The sequence below is a fragment of the Poecilia reticulata genome, chromosome 3 (genome assembly GCF_904066995.2).
Source record: "Poecilia reticulata chromosome 3, P_reticulata-male-v2, whole genome shotgun sequence".
NCBI lineage: Eukaryota > Metazoa > Chordata > Actinopteri > Cyprinodontiformes > Poeciliidae > Poecilia > Poecilia reticulata.
Window position 1 is genome coordinate 33,658,449 of NC_088832.1, and position 18,646 is coordinate 33,677,094.

The 18,646-nt window shown below is 43.6% G+C and overlaps 2 protein-coding genes across 4 annotated transcripts; one reads left to right on the forward strand and one right to left on the reverse strand.

The window, feature by feature from the left end:
- Positions 1-166: 166 nt before the first annotated feature.
- Positions 167-13,819, reverse strand: tubgcp4 (tubulin gamma complex component 4). Of its 2 annotated transcripts, none has more exons than XM_008406046.3 (18): positions 13,603-13,819; positions 12,431-12,559; positions 12,202-12,324; positions 12,068-12,121; positions 11,935-11,991; positions 11,093-11,172; positions 10,805-11,006; positions 10,190-10,355; positions 9,995-10,119; positions 9,494-9,544; positions 9,307-9,412; positions 8,808-8,915; positions 7,757-7,901; positions 6,685-6,862; positions 4,977-5,111; positions 4,423-4,542; positions 4,219-4,358; positions 167-317 (listed from the first exon to the last, which is right to left on the reverse strand). In XM_008406046.3, the coding sequence occupies exons 1-18, from the start codon at positions 13,678-13,680 to the stop codon at positions 311-313; spliced, it is 2,004 nt and encodes a 667-aa protein (XP_008404268.2). In that variant the 5' UTR covers positions 13,681-13,819; the 3' UTR covers positions 167-310. The 2 variants fall into 2 exon arrangements, with proteins under 2 accessions (XP_008404268.2, XP_008404269.2); XM_008406047.3 differs by lacking the exon at positions 13,603-13,819 and adding an exon at positions 13,145-13,274.
- On the forward strand, positions 13,765-18,206 carry cdkn2aip (CDKN2A interacting protein). 2 transcript variants are annotated; one of them, XM_008406049.3, is made up of 4 exons: positions 13,765-13,853; positions 14,464-14,710; positions 15,851-15,975; positions 16,177-18,206. In XM_008406049.3, the coding sequence occupies exons 2-4, from the start codon at positions 14,466-14,468 to the stop codon at positions 16,758-16,760; spliced, it is 954 nt and encodes a 317-aa protein (XP_008404271.2). In that variant the 5' UTR covers positions 13,765-13,853; positions 14,464-14,465; the 3' UTR covers positions 16,761-18,206. The 2 variants fall into 2 exon arrangements, with proteins under 2 accessions (XP_008404271.2, XP_008404270.2); XM_008406048.2 differs by lacking the exon at positions 13,765-13,853 and adding an exon at positions 13,877-14,261.
- Positions 18,207-18,646: the final 440 nt, after the last annotated feature.

Genomic DNA, 18,646 nt, shown 5'->3' on the forward strand with positions numbered 1-18,646 from the left:
ATAATCTATTAATCTTAAATTTTTTTATAATTTTATTACAGTTTTGTGATAGAAGAACTTCATTAGGACGTATTTGTTGAGTCTTAATGAGCTAATTAATGTGTGTTCAAGCAGGAGAACCCAAACCAGCCTTATGTGCAACATTCCTGGTACTTCAGCCCAAAAATATATATAAAATTCTTTAATAAGCAGCTTAAATATTCTTTTACGTGAGAAATCAGCCTAAACTTTGTGAAAAGTCCAAACGGAGACAGAAGCAACGAGTCCAGAGGAGTTTGAGATCGAGGTTCATTTTCTGGTCTTTCTGCTCTCAAACCCTGGAAAGAAAGATTTTATTAGATAAACAGTTTGGATCATCCTACAACGGCAGATCAGGGCCATTTTACATAAAAAAGAAGTAAATTTATGCCCAAAAACTCAGAAAATTATGAGATTAATCTCAGAAATTTTAGAGAAAAACAAGAAAATTTCTGAGTTTAAAAAGTCGAACATTTGCTAAAATAAAAAAAACTTGGAAATTGTCAAATTCTTGTTTGAAACTCAAATTTCAACTTTTCAAACTCAGAAATTTCCATCCATCCATCCATCCATTTTCTTCCGCTTATCCGGGGTCGGGTCGCGGGGGCAGCAGCTTCAGAAGGGAGGCCCAGACTTCCCTCTCCCCAGCCACTTCTTCCAGCTCCTCCGGGGGAATCCCAAGGCGTTCCCAGGCCAGCCGAGAGACGTAATCCCTCCAGCGTGTCCTGGGTCTTCCCCGAGGCCTCCTCCCGGTGGGACGTGCCCGGAACACCTCACCAGGGAGGCGTCCAGGAGGCATCCTTACCAGATGCCCGAGCCACCTCAACTGGCTCCTCTCGACGTGGAGGAGCAGCGGCTCTACTCTGAGTCCCTCCCGGATGACCGAGCTTCTCACCCTATCTCTAAGGGAGAGCCCAGCCACCCTGCGGAGGAAACCCATTTCGGCCGCTTGTACCCGTGATCTCGTTCTTTCGGTCATGACCCAAAGCTCATGACCATAGATGAGGGTGGGAACGTAGATCGACCGGTAAATCGAGAGCTTCGCTTTTTGGCTCAGCTCTCTCTTCACCACGACGGACCGGTACAGCGCCCGCTTCACGGCAGACGCTGCCCCAATCCGCCTGTCGATCTCCCGCTCCCTTCTTCCCTCATTCGTGAACAAGATCCCCAGATACTTAAACTCCTCCACTTGAGGCAGGACGACCCCCTGACCCGGAGAAGGCACTCTACCCTTTTCCGGCTCAAGACCATGGCCTCGGATTTGGAGGCACTGAGCCTCATCCCGGCCGCTTCACACTCGGCTGCGAACCGCTCCAGTGAGAGCTGCAGATCACGTTCCGATGAAGCCAACAGGACCACATCATCCGCAAAAAGCAGAGATGCGATCCTAAGGCCACCAAAACGGATCCCCTCAACACCTCGGCTGCGCCTAGAAATTCTGTCCATAAAAGTAATGAACAGAATCGGTGACAAAGGGCAGCCTTGGCGGAGTCCAACTCTCACCGGAAACGAGCCCGACTTACTGCCGGCAATGCGGACCAGACTCTGACACCGGTCATACAGGGACCTGACAGCCCGTATCAAAGGGCCCGGTACCCCATACTCCCGGAGTACCCCCCACAGGGCCCCCCGAGGGACACGGTCGAACGCCTTCTCCAAGTCCACAAAACACATGTAGACTGGTTGGGCGAACTCCCATGCACCCTCCAGGACCCCGCTGAGGGTGTAGAGCTGGTCCAGTGTTCCACGACCAGGACGAAAACCACACTGCTCTTCCTGAATCCGAGGTTCGACTATCCGACGGACCCTCCTCTCCAGGACCCCTGAATAGACCTTACCAGGGAGGCTTAAGAGTGTGATCCCCCTGTAATTGGAGCACACCCTCCGGTCCCCCTTTTTAAACAGGGGGACCACCACCCCAGTCTGCCAGTCCAGGGGAACTGCCCCCGATGTCCATGCGATATTGCAGAGTCGCGTTAGCCAACACAACCCCGCAACATCCAGAGCCTTAAGGAACTCCGGGCGGATCTCATCCACCCCGGGGCCCTGCCACCGAGGAGCTTTTTGACCACCTCGGCGACCTCGTCCCCAGAGATTGGAGAGCCCAGCCCAGAGTCCCCATGCTCAGCTTCCTCAACAGAAGGCATGTTGGTGGGATTGAGGAGGTCTTCGAAGTATTCCGCCCACCGGCCGACAACGTCCCGAGTTGAGGTCAGCAGCGCACCATCCCCACTATAAACAGTGTTGGTGCTGCACTGCTTCCCCCTCCTGAGACGCCGGATGGTGGACCAGAATCGCCTCGAAGCCGTACGGAAGTCTGTCTCCATGGCCTCTCCAAACTCCTCCCACGCCCGAGTTTTTGCCTCAGCGACAACCCGAGCCGCATGCCGTTTCGCCCGCCGGTACCCATCAGCTGCTTCTGGAGTCCCACAGGCCAAAAAGGCCCGGTAGGACTCCTTCTTCAGCTTGACAGCATCCCTCACCGAAGGTGTCCACCAACGGGTTCGAGGGTTGCCGCCGCGACAGGCACCAACAACCTTGCGGCCGCAGCTCCGATAGGCCGCCTCGGCAATGGAGGTACGGAACATGGTCCACTCAGACTCAATGTCCCCCACCTCCCCCGGAACGTGTTCGAAGTTCTGCCGGAGATGAGAGTTGAAGCTCCGTCTCACAGGGGACTCCGCCAGACGTTCCCAGCAGACCCTCACTATACGTTTGGGCCTGCCAGGTCTGACCGGCTTCCTCCCCCACCACCGGAGCCAACTCGTCACCAGGTAGTGGTCAGTGGACAGCTCCGCACCTCTCTTCACCCGAGTGTCCAAGACATACGGCCGCAAATCCGATGAGACGATGACAAAGTCAATCATCGAACTGCGGCCTAGGGCGTCCTGGTGCCAAGTGCACATATGGACGCCCTTATGCCTGAACATGGTGTTCGTGATGGACAATCCGTGACGAGCACAGAAGTCCAACAACAGAACACCGCTTGGGTTCAGATCGGGGGGCCGTTCCTCCCAACCACACCTCTCCAGGTCTCACTGTCATTGCCCACGTGAGCGTCCCCAGTAGAACAAGGGAGTCCCCAGGAGGGGCACTCTCCAGTACCCCCTCTAAGGACTCCAAGAAGGGTGGGTAATCTGAACTGCCGTTCGGCCCGTAAGCACAAACAACAGTCAGAACCCGTCCCCCCACCCGTAGGCGGAGGGAGGCTACCCCCTCGTTCAACGGGGTGAACCCCAACGTACAGGCGCCCAAATGGGGGGCAACAAGTATGCCCACTCCAGCCCGGCGCCTCTCACCGTGGGCAACTCCAGAGTGGAAGTACGTCCAGCCCCTCTCAAGGAGACTGGTTCCAGAACCAGAACCATGCGTCGAGGTGAGGCCGACTATTTCTAGCCGGAACCTCTCAGCCTCGCACACTAGCTCCGGCTCCTTCCCCACCAGAGAGGTGACGTTCCACGTCCCAAGAGCCAGCTTCTGCAGCCGAGGATCAGACCGCCAGGGTCCCCTCCCTTGGCTGCCGCCCATAGCACAATGCACCCGACCCCTTTGGCCCCTCGGACAGGTGGTGAGCCCATCGGAAGGGGGACCCACGTCTCCTCTTCGGGCTGAGCCCGGCCGGGCTCCATGGGTAAAAGCCCGGCCACCAGGCGCTCGCCATCGTGCCCCACCTCCAGGCCTGGCTCCAGAGTGGGGCCCCGGTGACCCGCGTCCGGGCGAGGGAAAACGCAGTCCAAAGTTATTACTCATCATAGGGGTCTTCGGGCTGCACTTTGTCTGGTTCCTCACCTAGGACCTGTCTGCCTTGGGTGACCCTACCAGGGGCATAAAGCCCCAGACAGCTTCTAGGATCATTGGGACACTCAAACCCCTCCACCACGATAAGGTGGCAGCCCAAGGAGAGGTATTAATATTAATGAAAAGATCAAAAGTTCAACCACACCATGTTGCCCAAATCAATCGGGTGTCAAATGTTTGTGCTGCATTTCCTTTTTAAAAATATTTCCTTTTTAAAAATAAATAAATAAAAGGAAAGAGATTGATCTCAAAATTAGATTTTTTTCTAAAAGATTTCTGACATTCTTCTCCAAATTTCTGATTTTCTTGGCAGAAATCTTCTCCCTTTTTGGTTCCCATGTACACTGGCGCTGCGTCGCCGTGGTATTCTGCAGGAGGTTCTGGTTGCAGTGTGGGTCGTACCCGCCCAGCGTGCCGCCGGCCTGTGTGTAGTACTTGTTGTAGTCCAGACGCAGCAGCAGCTGCGCCAGGTCCGAGTTGATCTGATGGTTTCTCACGCTGGACAGGATTTTGAAGAGCAGGGACGACTGGCGCCGGAAGCCCTGAAACGGCACGGCGTCAGCGCCGAGTCGGACCCGCGGCCGGCGCCGGGTGGGCGGGGCTTACCTTCACCAGCAGGTCCAGCTGCTGGGCCGCTCCGCGGTCGTCCAGCGACGCCACGCTCTGCCCCACCAGAGAGCAGAAGCTCTGACACAACTCCAGGATCTCACTCAGACAGTGGAAAACCTGCGGGCGAACGCACTGGAGGTCAGACACCGACTGGACGACCTTTGACCTTCAAATCTAACAAATTAGTGTCAATCAACTCAGCCATGTTTGTGCAGCAAAACTGTTTTGCTTGTGCTGCTTTTGCTTTGAAGATATTAATGAAAGTTTGAGTCAAACAAAACGTTTGTGCAGCAAAGATTTTAGTTTGAGCTGCTATTATTTTAAATATGATAATTAAAACACTTCCAGAGGTCATCAGAGGTCAACCATTCCCACTCCAGCCTCACATTTAGCTTTCAAGAATATTCTCAAAAGAAATGCAGCACAAACATTTGACACCAGATTGATTTGGGCAACATGGTGTGGTTGAACTTTTGATCTTTTCATTAATATCTTCAGAACAAAAGCAGCACAAACGACCTTTTTGAGCTGCAGACGTCCGGTAGACGTACCGGCTTGAGCAGGATGAAGGACTGAGCCAGCAGGTTGCTGAGGAAATGATCGTGGGCCAGACGGATGCTCTCAAAGTCTCTGGTGGAGTTGATCTGCTGCAGCAGCTGAGTGAACTGAGACTCCAGGACGTCCACCTGGAGACGACGAGCCGTTAGCATCATTCAAACGATCAACTAATGATCGAAACCTGACTGGTCTTATCGATCGACCAACTTTAGTCAATGGATAATTTATAAGCCATCATTTTCTTCAAAACCTGAGTTTTATCCTCTAGGAAGACAATCGACCGCATTTCCATTAACATGAAGCATGACAGTTTTCATAGTGAACCACAAAGAGCTTGTCGAGTGATTATATTTCAAAACAAAACTGCAAAAAGTGCATTTGTCATCCCACTCTGGACTCTGTTTGGACCGCAGCCATTTTTAACTGTGTATCAGCCGGATAAGGATGAGCAGCAGCGCCCTCTGCTGGAAAGCAGTCATACTACAACACTAAAAGAAGATTAATTGGACACTTTTAGTTAATAGATTGAAACTCATTTTAATCTAATAATCTATTAATCAACAAGTGGATTAATGGTTTGCAGCATCTTGCTGCAGCGTCTGACTGTTCGCCAGCAGCACAACTCTGAACCAACATCCTGGTTCTGAACCAACATCCTGGTTCTGAACCAACATCCTGGTTCTGTACCAACATCCTGGTTCTGAACCAACATCCTGGTTCTGAACCAACATCCTGGTTCTGAACCAACATCCTGGTTCTGAACCAACATCCTGGTTCTGTACCAACATCCTGGTTCTGAACCAACATCCTGGTTCTGAACCAACATCCTGGTTCTGTACCAACATCCTGGTTCTGAACCAACATCCTGGTTCTGAACCAACATCCTGGTTCTGAACCAACATCCTGGTTCTGAACCAACATCCTGCCTAGGCTGAAAAATAACATCTGATTTTCTTCATACCAGATCCGATTTTCTCACTTTCTTTTCTAAAAAAGAAATTACATATGACAGAAAATTATATGTAATTTTCTCTCATATGCTACAATGAGCGCAGCAGATGTGCGGCTCCACCAGGTGCTTGCTAATTGCTGCTGGCTAGTCTGAAGGAGCCGAGTTAATTTTGTTTTTTGTTTAACATAGTGGCGGAAATGGGCTTCCATAGAAAATAGTTCCAGAAAGAGGTTTTTATTTCAGTCATCCTTTCTGTGAATTGTACAATGGAGTATTAAAGCCAGTATAAGAGAATTTTGGTTTAATTACGGGAAGAATACAGATGCATTTTTACCGAACATCTTATATTATGACAAAAAAAGTTGTTTTAAACAGAAAAACGCTTCTATAGTCATCAAGTATAACTTAAAAAAGAGGTTCAACATTCCTCGTTTTAATTTTTGGGTATTTTTGTGCAAAACATTGCTTCGTTCTCCTTATATTATGACTTTATTCTGGTAATATTAAAACTTTATGCTCATATTATTTCGACTTTATTGTCCTACTTCTGTACCCTTGTAATTAAAATCTTAACCCGGCCCTAATCGCACGCCGTTGAGTTGATCTGAATTCAAACTCCAAACAAACAGAAGCTGTAAAACAAGATGGCCGCCTGGGCCTGCTGACATCAGCAAGGAGATCTTTTGTGAAAAAAAAATAAAAAATGGAATAATCAATAAAACGGAGTAATCGCCCAGATCTGGTTCTACCTGTAGGTAGTACTGCAGGTTGTCGATGAGGAACGCCATGTGGTTGCGGAGCCTCCACTTCACTGCGTCTGATTGGCTGGACTTCAGGTGCTTCCTCTGCATCTGCAGAGCCCAGCAGTGCTGCAGCTGCGACTGCACCCGCCGCACGCTGAGCAGGTACCTGAACACCACGTTGTACCTGACGCACAGGAAGTGGACATGAAGGCTGAGGTCAGAGATTAGAGCTGCTTAAAGGGCCAGTGCTCTTCCAGACACAAATCATCATTTTATAGCACAATCAAGTAACTATGTTAACTTACATATAAAATAAATTTTACTTCCTGATTTAAACCCTTGAAACTGGGCCTGTCTCTTTAAGAAGTTCCTTCTCTTTCAGGAAGTCCTCCCAACATGGCTGCTTTATTAACCCTTTAACGTTTTTACTGAGCAGTGGCTACGATGATGTGCGGCTCCACCAGGTGCTTGCTAATTGCTGCTGGCTAGTCTGAAGGAGCTGAGAGGGGGAGGAGCCATTTTGCACATTTGAATGGTTGCCATGGGGATTAAAGGATTTGTCAAACATGAATGTGTAGCAGCGTGATTATAAAATGGGAAGTTTATTGCGGGATGAAATTATATGAGCTTTTTAATTTGAAAAGACGACAGTTTCACTGCAAAACTGCAGGGTAACTTCCGGTTTTGAAATTATGATTTCATTTGCATTTAATGTGTTGTTGTGACTGTGAATTGTTTCTTTGCTGCCGAGTACATGAACCTCTCAGGTTACTGTTTTGAGTTTAACGGATTGTACCGTTACGGCGGGTGAAATGTTTTCCCACGCTACCAGACGGTCTCTCTTTCCATTTGGATCCCATGAGAGAAGGTATGAAGTCTTTCTGTGCATAATAAGTGTATTTTATATGTCATAAGTGATAGTTAAAACACTGTTTTTCTAAAATAATGTGGTATGGGGCAGTTAAACTTCGTTAAAGAGTGGTAGGAATGTATTAGCAGGTATTTAGCAACTCTTATGCTATATAAAGCATTGCAAAAAGTTGATTTTACGCGGTACTGCCCCTTTAGTGATACGCACTTCTCCAGGACGGCGGGCGTGAAGAGGATGTGCAGCGGCCACTGGACCTTGTAGGCCAGGCCGAGGGCCGCCCAGCCGGTGGGCGGAGCCTCCCGAGGAGACGAGTCCTGAGGAGGAGTGGCTCCGTCTCTGGGACCCGACGCCTCTGAAACACAAACCAGAATAAATCTGATCCGCCTCACTGGAACCAGCTGCAGAAAACATGAAACTGAAGGAGCTCCAAATGTTTTTAGGCTCTTCTGAAAAGGAATTGTCTGTAAATGTTCTAACTGAGGAAGATTTTTAATGAATTTATTTATGACTGTTAACTTTTTCTGTTTTCTCTGTGTGTCGCTGCCACTACAGAATTTGAATTGGGTGAAGCTAAAACTGGAACTTGTAGAGTTTTGGGTAGAATATATTTACAAACAGGTCTCAAAATGCAAAATATATAGTCTTTGCACAGTTTTGGATTATTTACTGCACTGAATGTGTCGTTCTTTCTGGAAATTGATTTTATTTAGTCTGTATACTAATGATGAATCGATTACTAAGTTAGGTGAAGATAATTTCAATAATCGATTAATCGTGATTAATACCATTAATTGTTTACAAAACAAGTTCTACAAAATACACTACAAGTTGATGAATTCAGACTGTAAATCCCCCGAAAACGTTTAAATATCTCAAAAGTTACAGAAAGTACATAAAAATAACTGGCTAGTGCTTTTTTCTTCAGTATACTAGAATTTCATAAAAGTTTCACATAAAAAACCTTTAGAAGTAGCAGAAGAATATTAAAATACTCCCAAGGTACCAGAAAGTACTGTAGAATAAATACTCTGAAAGAAAAAGTACCAGAAAGCAAATTTCTGGCATCATAATTACCAAATTTTCAGCTTAAAATGAATAAATTACTCTAAAATAAATATTTTTTTTTATATACGAGAACAAATATTTCTGTCTCATAAACTCTCCAACCAGCAGATGAGCCTTTAATGACCGTGTGGCGCCTGCTGCCTCATCGAGCCGATGTTTCTCCGCTGACCGGCGGGATGATTTGTGAGCTGACCTTTGGCGTCTTTCCCCTGGTAGTCCACAGTGAGGTGCAGCAGAGGCAGCAGGTTGTCGTCGTCCAGCAGAACCTTGTGCGCCGCCTGCTGGAAGGCAACGTTAACGTCTGCAGGCAGAAAGCACAGAAACGGGAAAACTGCTAAACACATTTTAAAAATAACTTTAAGCACATTTACCAGCCAGGAGGTAGGAAAATAAACAAACAATGAAAAAAACTAAAACCCAAAAAGAAAAACATAAAAAGCAAGAAAACAAACAGCATAAAAAAGGAAAAAAACAGAATCAAACAGAAAGTTAAAAAAGAAAAACAAAAAAAAAAACAACAAAGAAAAACAAAACAACAAAAGACAAACAGAAAGCTAAACAGAAAAAATGAAAAAGAAACAAAGGAAGGAAAGGCAAGCAGAAAGAATGAAAGACAAAATCTAAAGACAGAAAACAAGGAAGACAAACAGAAATAACTGCGCTAAGCCCGGCTGTGAGGCAGCCGTGCTGACCGTGCTCAGTGACCGCCGTTGGCGGCGTCTTCAGCATCTGCTGGGCGAGGTCGATGAAGACCTGGTAGAGCTCCCCGCGGCCCAACAAGTAGAAGTCCTTAACGATCTGGAAGAGGCCGGGAAACGTCAGCACACATCCATCCTTCAAAGAGTTCTGCTCCAGAAAACAAACGGCATGATCACAAACCTTGAGCTGCTCCAGCAGGTCCGCCTCCTCCACCATCAGCGTCCAGAGGTGCTGCAGAGCAGAGAGACGTTATCTGGACCGGGCTGGGCGGTTAACCCCTTACTGATCAATAAGATTAGTGCTTTCTGAAGATTTCATTTTTTGAAAAATTAGGATTTTTTTCCACCAATGCTCTCCTTGGGTTTCAAAAGTTCAAAATATTGGTTTTTAAAGGGGACCTATTATCCATAATTCACATTTTGTATATTTTTGTTCTACCATTTGGGTTTTTACTACTTCTAAAAACAACCCAAGTGATTAAAAAGAAAAATTAAAAAAAAAGTTTTTTTGGCAATAACTTAAAAGTTTTTCTTGGAGCCGTTTAAAAAACTCGTCAGATGTAATGTGACGGGCTGGAGGTACCTAGCAACTCCAGCCTGTTACCTAGCAACCCAAGCAGAGTTCCAGCACGTACAATGGCTGCTGGAAAAGAAAAGTGCTATTTCAAACATCTGAACCGACCTCGGCCACCGCGCTCCGGATCCCGTCGATCACATTCTCAAAGTCCACCAAGCTGAACAGAGGCTGCTGTTTGAGTCTGTGCAGCTCGGCAGCAAACGTGTCCTCCTGGTGTTTCAATATGGAGCCTGAAACACAACAGTGATCAGAACCAGGAGGCGCCCTCACGATGCTGGGCGCGGGTCTGCGGGTCAGTACCGGCTCTGGACGGGCTGTGGTTGTGGTTTTCAAACATCTGAACTGACTCGCCCACAAACAGGATCTTCTCTGCCACCCGGATGGGAATGTAAGACGGCAGCATCTCTGTTCGCAGAGAGAACTGCTGCAGAGACGGAGCCAGCATGTTCTCCTCCTCGATCAGCCGCTGAGCAAAACACAAAAGTTAGAAACCATCAAGTCAACGTTTATTTTATTTCAACAGCAACCGGGCAGTTCAAAGTGCTTTATATCATAACAGCAGATCTTGATGCGTTCTGAGAGAAGGCTGACTTTGTAACTGACTTTATGTGACTCTAAGACACATGAAGACATTTGTCTTAACTAGCCTTTTTCTGAAGAACAATTTTTAAAAATGTCATAATTTGTTTTTTTGTTCATTTACTTTGCATATTTAAAATGTCTTCCAGTTTAAGTGTTAATTTAAAATGTATTGACGTCTGAGAAAGTGTCCTTGCATTATTATTATGTCACCACAATTAAAATACAATTTTCATTTACCGCAACGATTTTTGAGGAAATTTATCGTCCAGCAAAATTTGCGACCATTCTTTAGCTAAGATTTGAAGCAGTAAGGTTCTGCCTGCAGCGCCTCACCAGGTCCTGCAGCTCTCTCAGCTGTTTTCCACTCAGACCGCCCAGCCCCAGGTCCTCCTCCTCCTCGTCCTGGTTGGCGGCGGCGCCTCCTGCGCTGGGGCCCTGCTTGATGAAAAACTCCTCGCTTTGGTCCAGCAGCAGCCCGTGCAGCATCCAGGCGGCGAGCTGCTTGTACATCACACCGTGACACACGGCCAGAATCCTGCAGGAAGAGAAGCACCAGAGCACGGTTTCATTCTGCATCTCAGAGTTAAACTGAAACAAACTTTGAAACGGGAGCGGACTTACTTTTCTAAAGCCATGCGCACCGGAGGAAGCCCCCCGCAGCTGTGCTTGTACACCGTCTCCAGGATCTGGCAGCCATGGATCTAAAACAGCCAGATGACTCTGTTAACCGACTGTGTTTTAAAAACATGAGTATGGAGCTAAAGTTTGTTCCAAAGAAAAAAAAAAATTACCTAAAAAAAGGTTTAGAAACTGAAAAGTTTATTTAATCAATCAATCAAATTTTATTTGTATAGCAAATTTCCGCAGCAGGGCATTTCAAAGTGCTTTGAATCATTAAACACAAAAACACAGTCATGCAACATCAAATAAATAAAAAAAAACATTAAAAAAAAATTTTAACTGGAAAAAAAAATTTATTGAAAACAAAGTTTTAAACTGAAAAAAAATTTGAATTTGAAAAAAAAAGTTTTAAAAATGAAAAACATTTTTGAAACTGAAAAAATAAAGTTTTGAACTTGAAAGAGATACTGAAAATAAAGATTTTAAACTGGAAAAAAGTTTTCAGTGTTTTTCAGTTTCAGATTTGAAACTGAAACTTTTTAATATCCTTTAGTTTCATCCTTTTTTAAAAAAAACAAATTTTATGGCCCTAATTTAGCTCCATATAGGAGTCCATTTAAGGAAGAAAAATGTAATCTTTCATATCTGACTGGCAAAAAAAACAGTCTTCTAAAATCAGAAGATATATCAAAAAAACCTCTGATGAGTTTCTGAAAAGGGTAAATTATGAAGAGCTGCTTTATATATCAAATCACAATTATCATCACCGTGTTATTGTGGCCATCAGTCTAAATCAAAATGAAATATTTTAGATCGTAAACTCCTCATTAAATGCTTCTTACCTTCTGTGACTTTATAGTTTCCACCACCATGATAACGGAGGGAAACAGCAACTGAAACTTCATTAAAAAAAGACAAAAGTTCAGTCAAACTGTCACAGTTGTGAAATACATAATCGTTTGTTCCCAGAGTTACCTGGTCGAGCTTGTAATTCACATGGGATATCGTCAGATGTGGGTCTCCCAGGAACTGAAACATAAGCAGAAGTTAAACCAGCGTCCCGTTGCGTGTTAAGCTAGGCGACGTCTTTGGCTGCGCTGTGATCTTACTTCCTGCTCGAGGTCCAGCAGCGCCTGTCGGTACGGCTGCAGCATGGAGTCCAGTCCGGTGCAAAACGCTCGCAGGTAGATTCCATGAAGACCCGTCTGGTTCGGCTGGTTGGTGTGATGTTCCTGAAAAACACAACATTCATGAATTAAACAGGCAGCTGGACTCATTGAGTTCGTCACTTTTGCTAACTTTATTGTGGAAGTAAAGTTATGTAACACAGAGACTCACTTGTTGATGAACGTGGCCGGTGTGCTGCTCTATGAACTCAGTGAAGCGAATGTAATCTGAGCCCAGTTTGCACAGCCGGTTCAGGACACTGGTCTCACTGGGGTGAAGGAAGGGAAGGTCCTGGGACACCTAGGACAGAAACCACATATGATGTTTAACTGAGATAAAAAATTAGTTTTTCAAACTAACATACCTCACCAAGCACTGCAAAAACATAAAACCTTACCAAGAACTTTTGTTTAGTTCCTAGTGTAAATATCTTAGTTCATTTTAAATAGAACAAAACTAATTAACAAGTAACTTTTCAGCAAGATATAAGATATTGATGAAAAAGTTCTAGTTCCACTGGCACATTTTCTTCATTTATATATGGAAAAATGTCTTTTTAAAAGTGAAATCATCTGCCAGTGAAACTACTACAGGTTCAACATTAAATTATTATTATTTACTGAAAAGTTGCTTGTAAGTTAATTTTGTCTTCTTTCAAATGTACCAAAAAATATTTGTACTAGAAATTGTACCAAAAATACTCGGCAAGACGTTTTGCAGTGCGCACAGGATTCCTGACGCTTTAGAGAGGAAACTGCTGCAGCTCATCAATTTGGGAAGGGTTACATGACCTTTTCTAAACTATTTGAAGTCCTTAATCCTACAAAGGGAAAGGTTGTTCACAATCACAAGTGGAAAAGCATTTTAGATAACTATCCATCTTACCAGGCGTGGAGAAATGACGATAAATCCAAAAGCGCCATTTCAGAATCTAGTATGTTTTCACTCAAGGAATCTCGTATTTGCTTCTCATCTCCTGGATACTCAGAACAGCGACTCTTGAAAATCTGCAACTTTTCCACAACCACTTTGTCCTTCAACTCAACTTCCCATTAAGATGACAACTGTTTATTCAGCAGTCTTTGTAGGCCAAAATCTCAAAATTTTCATCGGTTTTATGTAATATTTAAAGTCTGTGAGAAACTGACCATTTGTTTTTCGCTTCCTGTAAATCCACCACAATTAACTATGTGGACTCAATATATTTATTTGTGTTTTATTTTTTTTTTAAATTAAATTACTCAAATAATTTATATCAGGTAATAAAAAAAAACAGCTCAATATGAATGAAAGGTTTAAAATTCACAAACAGCTAGCTGGCATCCATTTTGCATCAGTTTTACCTGTAAACCTGTCCGCTTGTTCCATGTGAAGATGGTTCCGGGGTATCCGCTGAGCGCCAACAGCAGCTCGTGAATCATATTCGATATTTAAATTATTGTTTTTTAAAAAGTCAGTTAAATCAAAGCAGAGTTTTATTTTTTTCATTCACGGACAAAAACAAACCGCCATCAGACTTGAGAACAACCGGAAGCCGTTACTGGATGAACGCTAGCACTTCCGCGGTTGCTATGGATACCAACAGCAGCCGAACGTAAGCTAGCCAACGCTAAGTCGTTTGTGTCCGTTTTAAAAATATTAATAAATATGCCTCAATAATCAGACTGGGTGGTTTAAAGTTGTTCTTTATTTGCGAATTTTATGCGATTTGCGAATGGGAGCCGGTAGTTTACGTCTGAGTTGTGGGAATTGTAGTTTTTCTTCTAAGTCGCGGCTCTTACGTCACTGTTCGACAGTGCAGCTAGCTAGCAGCTTATCGCAACAGAAACAGCGCAGCATGTGAGAGTTTCTTAATGTTAAACGAGGAGATATTGACTCCAAAACAATGGCGGACTTGTTGCTTATCCCATGTAAGATGAACGATGCTTCGTAGTTCTTCGTGGGCCTTTTGGTTTAGCTAATGTTTCTCGACTTGACGTTTGGTTCAACTTATCGTCAGCAGGTGAGAGCCACTTTGTAACATTACTGGCCAGTTAAATCAAACAACCAGGTGAGGTAATAACGGCACAACACGAGGTATTCAACGGCTTAAGCTATCCTTACTTGTTTTTCATGTTGGTTAATGCTAATCTGAGTCGGTCTAACTTGGGTGCTGCTTTGATTGAGAGCGGAAGTTTTGGAATCACTGTCCCTGTGTCCATCAGGGATGGCGGGGGTGAGATGTGGAGATGACGTCTCAGAGTACCTGAGCCAGAACCCGCAGCTGGCCCAGTGGATCGAGTCGTTCCGGGGCTACTGCGAGAGCAACAAGCAGTGGTCTGCTCGGAGGGAGTTCATCCTGAGGAACATGGAGGCTTTCCCCACGGTGAAGCCGGGGACCTGCAGCAGCAGCTTGGACAGGCTGCTGTCTCTGTCCATGGTCTGGGCCAACCACGTCTTCCTCGGCTGCAGGTAGGTCCCTCTGGACTGGACATTCACTTTAACCAGGGCCGGTCCAAGGAGTATGAGAGTTAAGCGGCTGCTTAGCGCCTCCACACCACCAGGGGGCCCCAAGAGCACCAAACTAGCATTATTAAAAATATATATTTAAAATTACATTAAATAAAACTAACTAAATGCTATTACACATTAAAAAATATTTATTGTTTTTATAGTTGTTGCACAAATAGTGGTCAATATTATCTTATTTTGAGTATTATAATAATGTCCCATATTTTGCATCAAGTTATTTTCAGTATGGCACACATTGATATAGAGTAATGTCTGCAATGTAATACAGTATATTGTGCAACTCTTTATGAATGCTGTCATCACAATAGGGCATAAAAATAACGTTTTAGATTTTTTTCAAACCATTTCCGATTTAAATCAATGTTTTCTCACTAAATATATTAAAAACAGAAAATATTTTCAAAACGTGTTTTTTATTTAAATCGTCTGGTCTGTGAATTGTACAACGGAGTATAAGGGACAGCCTATGATCATTTTTGTTTAATTAATTAAGAGAATAAAGTCATAACATTAGCTGAAAAAAGGCTCAATTTTATCAGAAAATTTTTATAAAATTATATTAAAAAGTAATTTTAACAATAAAAAAGATTATAAGGTTCTCAAGATCTAACATAAGCAACTCAGTTCCTCACAATAAATTCTGTTGTTTGCTAAATAGTTTGAAATTCCGGTCATAATTTTATGCTGATTAGTTTAAAGATGAAGTATTTATCTCTAAAACCAATACCAAAGTATAACTTCACAAGGTGCTCAACATTCCTCGTTTAAAATGTTTGTTAATTTTCATGTTAGAGTTTTCTTAAAATTACTACTTCATTCTAATATTACTACTTTATTCTGATCATTAAAAATCGTTGCTTGGCCCTAATATTCTGTCACGTGACTTTGTGTTTATTCAACATTTTAATTAATAACGATTTTCAGCTTTACCATCAAGAAATGAAGTCAAACATTTTTTAGCAGTTAACAACAAAGTGGACCAATTTTAGAAATCAACAACCAGAAAACGGCAACTTCTGTGCTTTTTCCAGCTTCTGTGCACATCCAGCTGATGTAACTTTGCTCTCCTCTCCGTCTCAGTTACCCGCAGGCCGTCATGGACAAGATCAAGGATATGGGCGAGGGGATCGCCGTCCAGGACCCGCCGGTCCACAAAACGACGAGAGACGGAATCACAGCCAGAGGAAAGCGCGGCGCCCCAGACGGTGATGAAAAGCACATTTTCATTATTGTGAAGCATAAAAGTGACGCTGGTTGGGTTTTACTGAACAGTTTGAGTTTTGTTTGCTTTAATTTGAGATTTTAAAAAGGACATCTGATTTTGATGGAGTGTTTCTTCATCATTAAACATGTCTTCTTCTTCTTCTTCTTCTTCTGCTTCAACAACGTTCTGTCTTCGTTCCCAGACGGCGACCCCGAAGGCTGTGTGAAGCGATCCAGAACCGAGGCCGACGGCCGGCCGGCCGGGAGAGCGGCGGCGCGGTCTGCCGTCCAGAAGTCCGGGCCGCCGCCTCAGGCTCCGGCGGAGCAGCAGCCCTTCTTCAACCGCCTCTACAAGGCCGTGGCGTGGAAGCTGGTGTCGGCCGGCGGCTTCGGCCCCAACCTGGACCACTTCGAGATCCTGCGCAGCTGCGTGGAGTCGTGCAAACAGACGGTGACGTGCGTGTTCGTGCCGCTGAAGGACATCGCGGGCCTCCCGGCGGGACGCACGCAGAAGGATGGCCACGTGTGCGAAATCCGCTGCCAGACCGTCTACATGGGCACGGGCTACGGGCGCGACGAGGCCGCCGCCAAGGCCATGGCCTCCAAAGAGGCGCTGAAGGTGTTCCAGGGCCGGAAAGTGACGGTAAAGATCTGCAGGCGGCGCTACAGAGGCAGGGAGGTGGAAGACCTGGTGCTGCTGGACGAGCTGCCGCGGACTCAGGGCTTCCCTCCGGCGCTCAGCTACCCGTTCCAGGACGAGCCGCAGGACGAAGGTCCAGACTGTTAGCCAAACCTGATGCATCTTAGAACAAAAGGAAAGCGCTAAATTTAGAAAAAGAAAAGGCTTCGTGACTGATTACATCCAGTAACGAGCGGCCATGTTGTTGGTTTTGTTGCTGCTGAGTTTTAGCCGAACCTTTGACTCAGTTGAAATAAAACTGTCACTTTAACTTTAGTTCCTGAACAGTTTCAGCGTTTCTAGTGACAGGAAACTTCCAAACGAAGCAGATTAGAAATGCTACCATTTCCTTCCTGACGGTTCCAGTAAACCCTTTAATTTTAGGGTTGCTTTTCTCAGCCTTCTCTATTGCACTTTAAGTTATTTTTGACCAGGACTGGAGCTCTCTGCACTGCAAAAACACAAAATCCTACCAAATGTTTTTATCTAATTTATGGTGCAAATATCCTAGTGCACTTGAAAAAGGACTAAAATAATTTAGAAGTAACTTTTCAGCAAAATACAGAAGCTTATTTTATGTCAGTGATTCATTAAATTATTTACTTAAAATAAATAATTATTTAATTCCTTAAATAAGGAATTATCTAAATTATAATTCCTTATTTTATTTGAATAATTAAATACAAATTTTAAATAACTACTTATTTAAATATGTGAGTATTTATTAAATAGTTATTTAAATAATTATTTGAATATTAATGGTTATTAGTTCAATAATTATAAAACATAACTGAACCAGTTAAATTATTTAAATAGTTATTTAAAAAAAGTTAAATATGATTAGAAAAAATTTACATAATTGTTTAATTATTAAAATAATTTTCTTGTCATAAGAAAAAAAGAGTGAAATAATCGGCCAGAACTGCTTTTTCATAATTTTTAAGGAATTGTTTCCAAAAAACAAACTGAAAAGTTACTTGTAACTTATTTCTTTTATTTCAAGTGTATTAAGGTTTTGCACTAGAAACTAGATCATAAAAACTGTAAGATTTTGTGTTTTTACAGTGCGGAGGTCTCTGGTGCTGCTGAAGTTTAGTTTGTTTATAGTTTTAATAAAAAGTTGGAGCTACAGGTGCAAACATTTGTGCTGAATCGAGGGTCTCCAGTCATTTCCCAGACTCCTGCAGTAGCTGCGTTTCTGTTCAGCGAATAGTTAAACTCTGTGGCTTTTATTTGATTTCAGGATTAAACGTTTGCTGAAGTTGTTGAGGTTTGTGATGTGCAACGCGCTGAGCTGGAAGGATTTACGTTGAGAGGGTGAAAGTGCTGCTGTTAAGTTGGATTTTTTTGGTTTTTGTGGCTTTTGTTCCGGTCCAGGTTGATGATGCTGAGCGGAGCGTCTCCCCTGTTGGTGTGTGTTTACACATGTGCTCCTGTTTCTACATATTTTTAAATAAAAATTTAACCGAGAGCGTTGAGCGGTTCTGGCTTTTCCAGGCTGGTTTTGAGCAACTTGTGTGTGTTTTTTGGATTAAAAAGAGAATTATTAACAGACTTGTGTTGATCTCTGGACTTTTTCATGAAGTAGATTTAAAAATAAATTATATTCAGAATTTAGTTAACTAGAAATGAAAATACTGACTTTTTTGAATTAAGATCAAATGATGACAATATAGAAGAAATTAGGTTTTAAAAATTGTAAATATTGTAAAGCAATGTTTTTGGAAGAACTATTAAATCAGCTTCCTATCATTTTAATTGCAGCAGTTTTTCAGATGATGGATTAATCGATGTTTTAAATTAAATAAAAGAAAAGAAAAAGTAGCAAAAGAAGAAAAAACAGCCAAAAATGTTGCATTCAATCTGACGGCCAAACTTGATCCTGATAAAATTAGTCTTTGTATTTTCATATTTCCATACTTTGTGTTACTTTTGAAAATAAAAACTAATTTGATGTAAATTACAGGACTGATTTAATATTTTTTTGTATAATA

Coding starts and splice junctions, on each gene's coding strand:
- tubgcp4 (XM_008406046.3), bottom strand. CDS start 13,680: ATGATTCACGAGCTGCTGTTGGCGCTCAGCGGATACCCCGGAACCATC. Junction 11,173..11,934: donor AAACTATAAAGTCACAGAAG/GTAAGAAGCATT, acceptor TGGCTGTTTTAG/ATCCATGGCTGCCAGATCCT. Junction 8,916..9,306: donor AACGGCGGTCACTGAGCACG/GTCAGCACGGCT, acceptor TTCTGCCTGCAG/ACGTTAACGTTGCCTTCCAG.
- cdkn2aip (XM_008406049.3), top strand. CDS start 14,466: ATGGCGGGGGTGAGATGTGGAGATGACGTCTCAGAGTACCTGAGCCAG. Junction 14,711..15,850: donor CACGTCTTCCTCGGCTGCAG/GTAGGTCCCTCT, acceptor TCTCCGTCTCAG/TTACCCGCAGGCCGTCATGG. Junction 15,976..16,176: donor AAAGCGCGGCGCCCCAGACG/GTGATGAAAAGC, acceptor CTTCGTTCCCAG/ACGGCGACCCCGAAGGCTGT.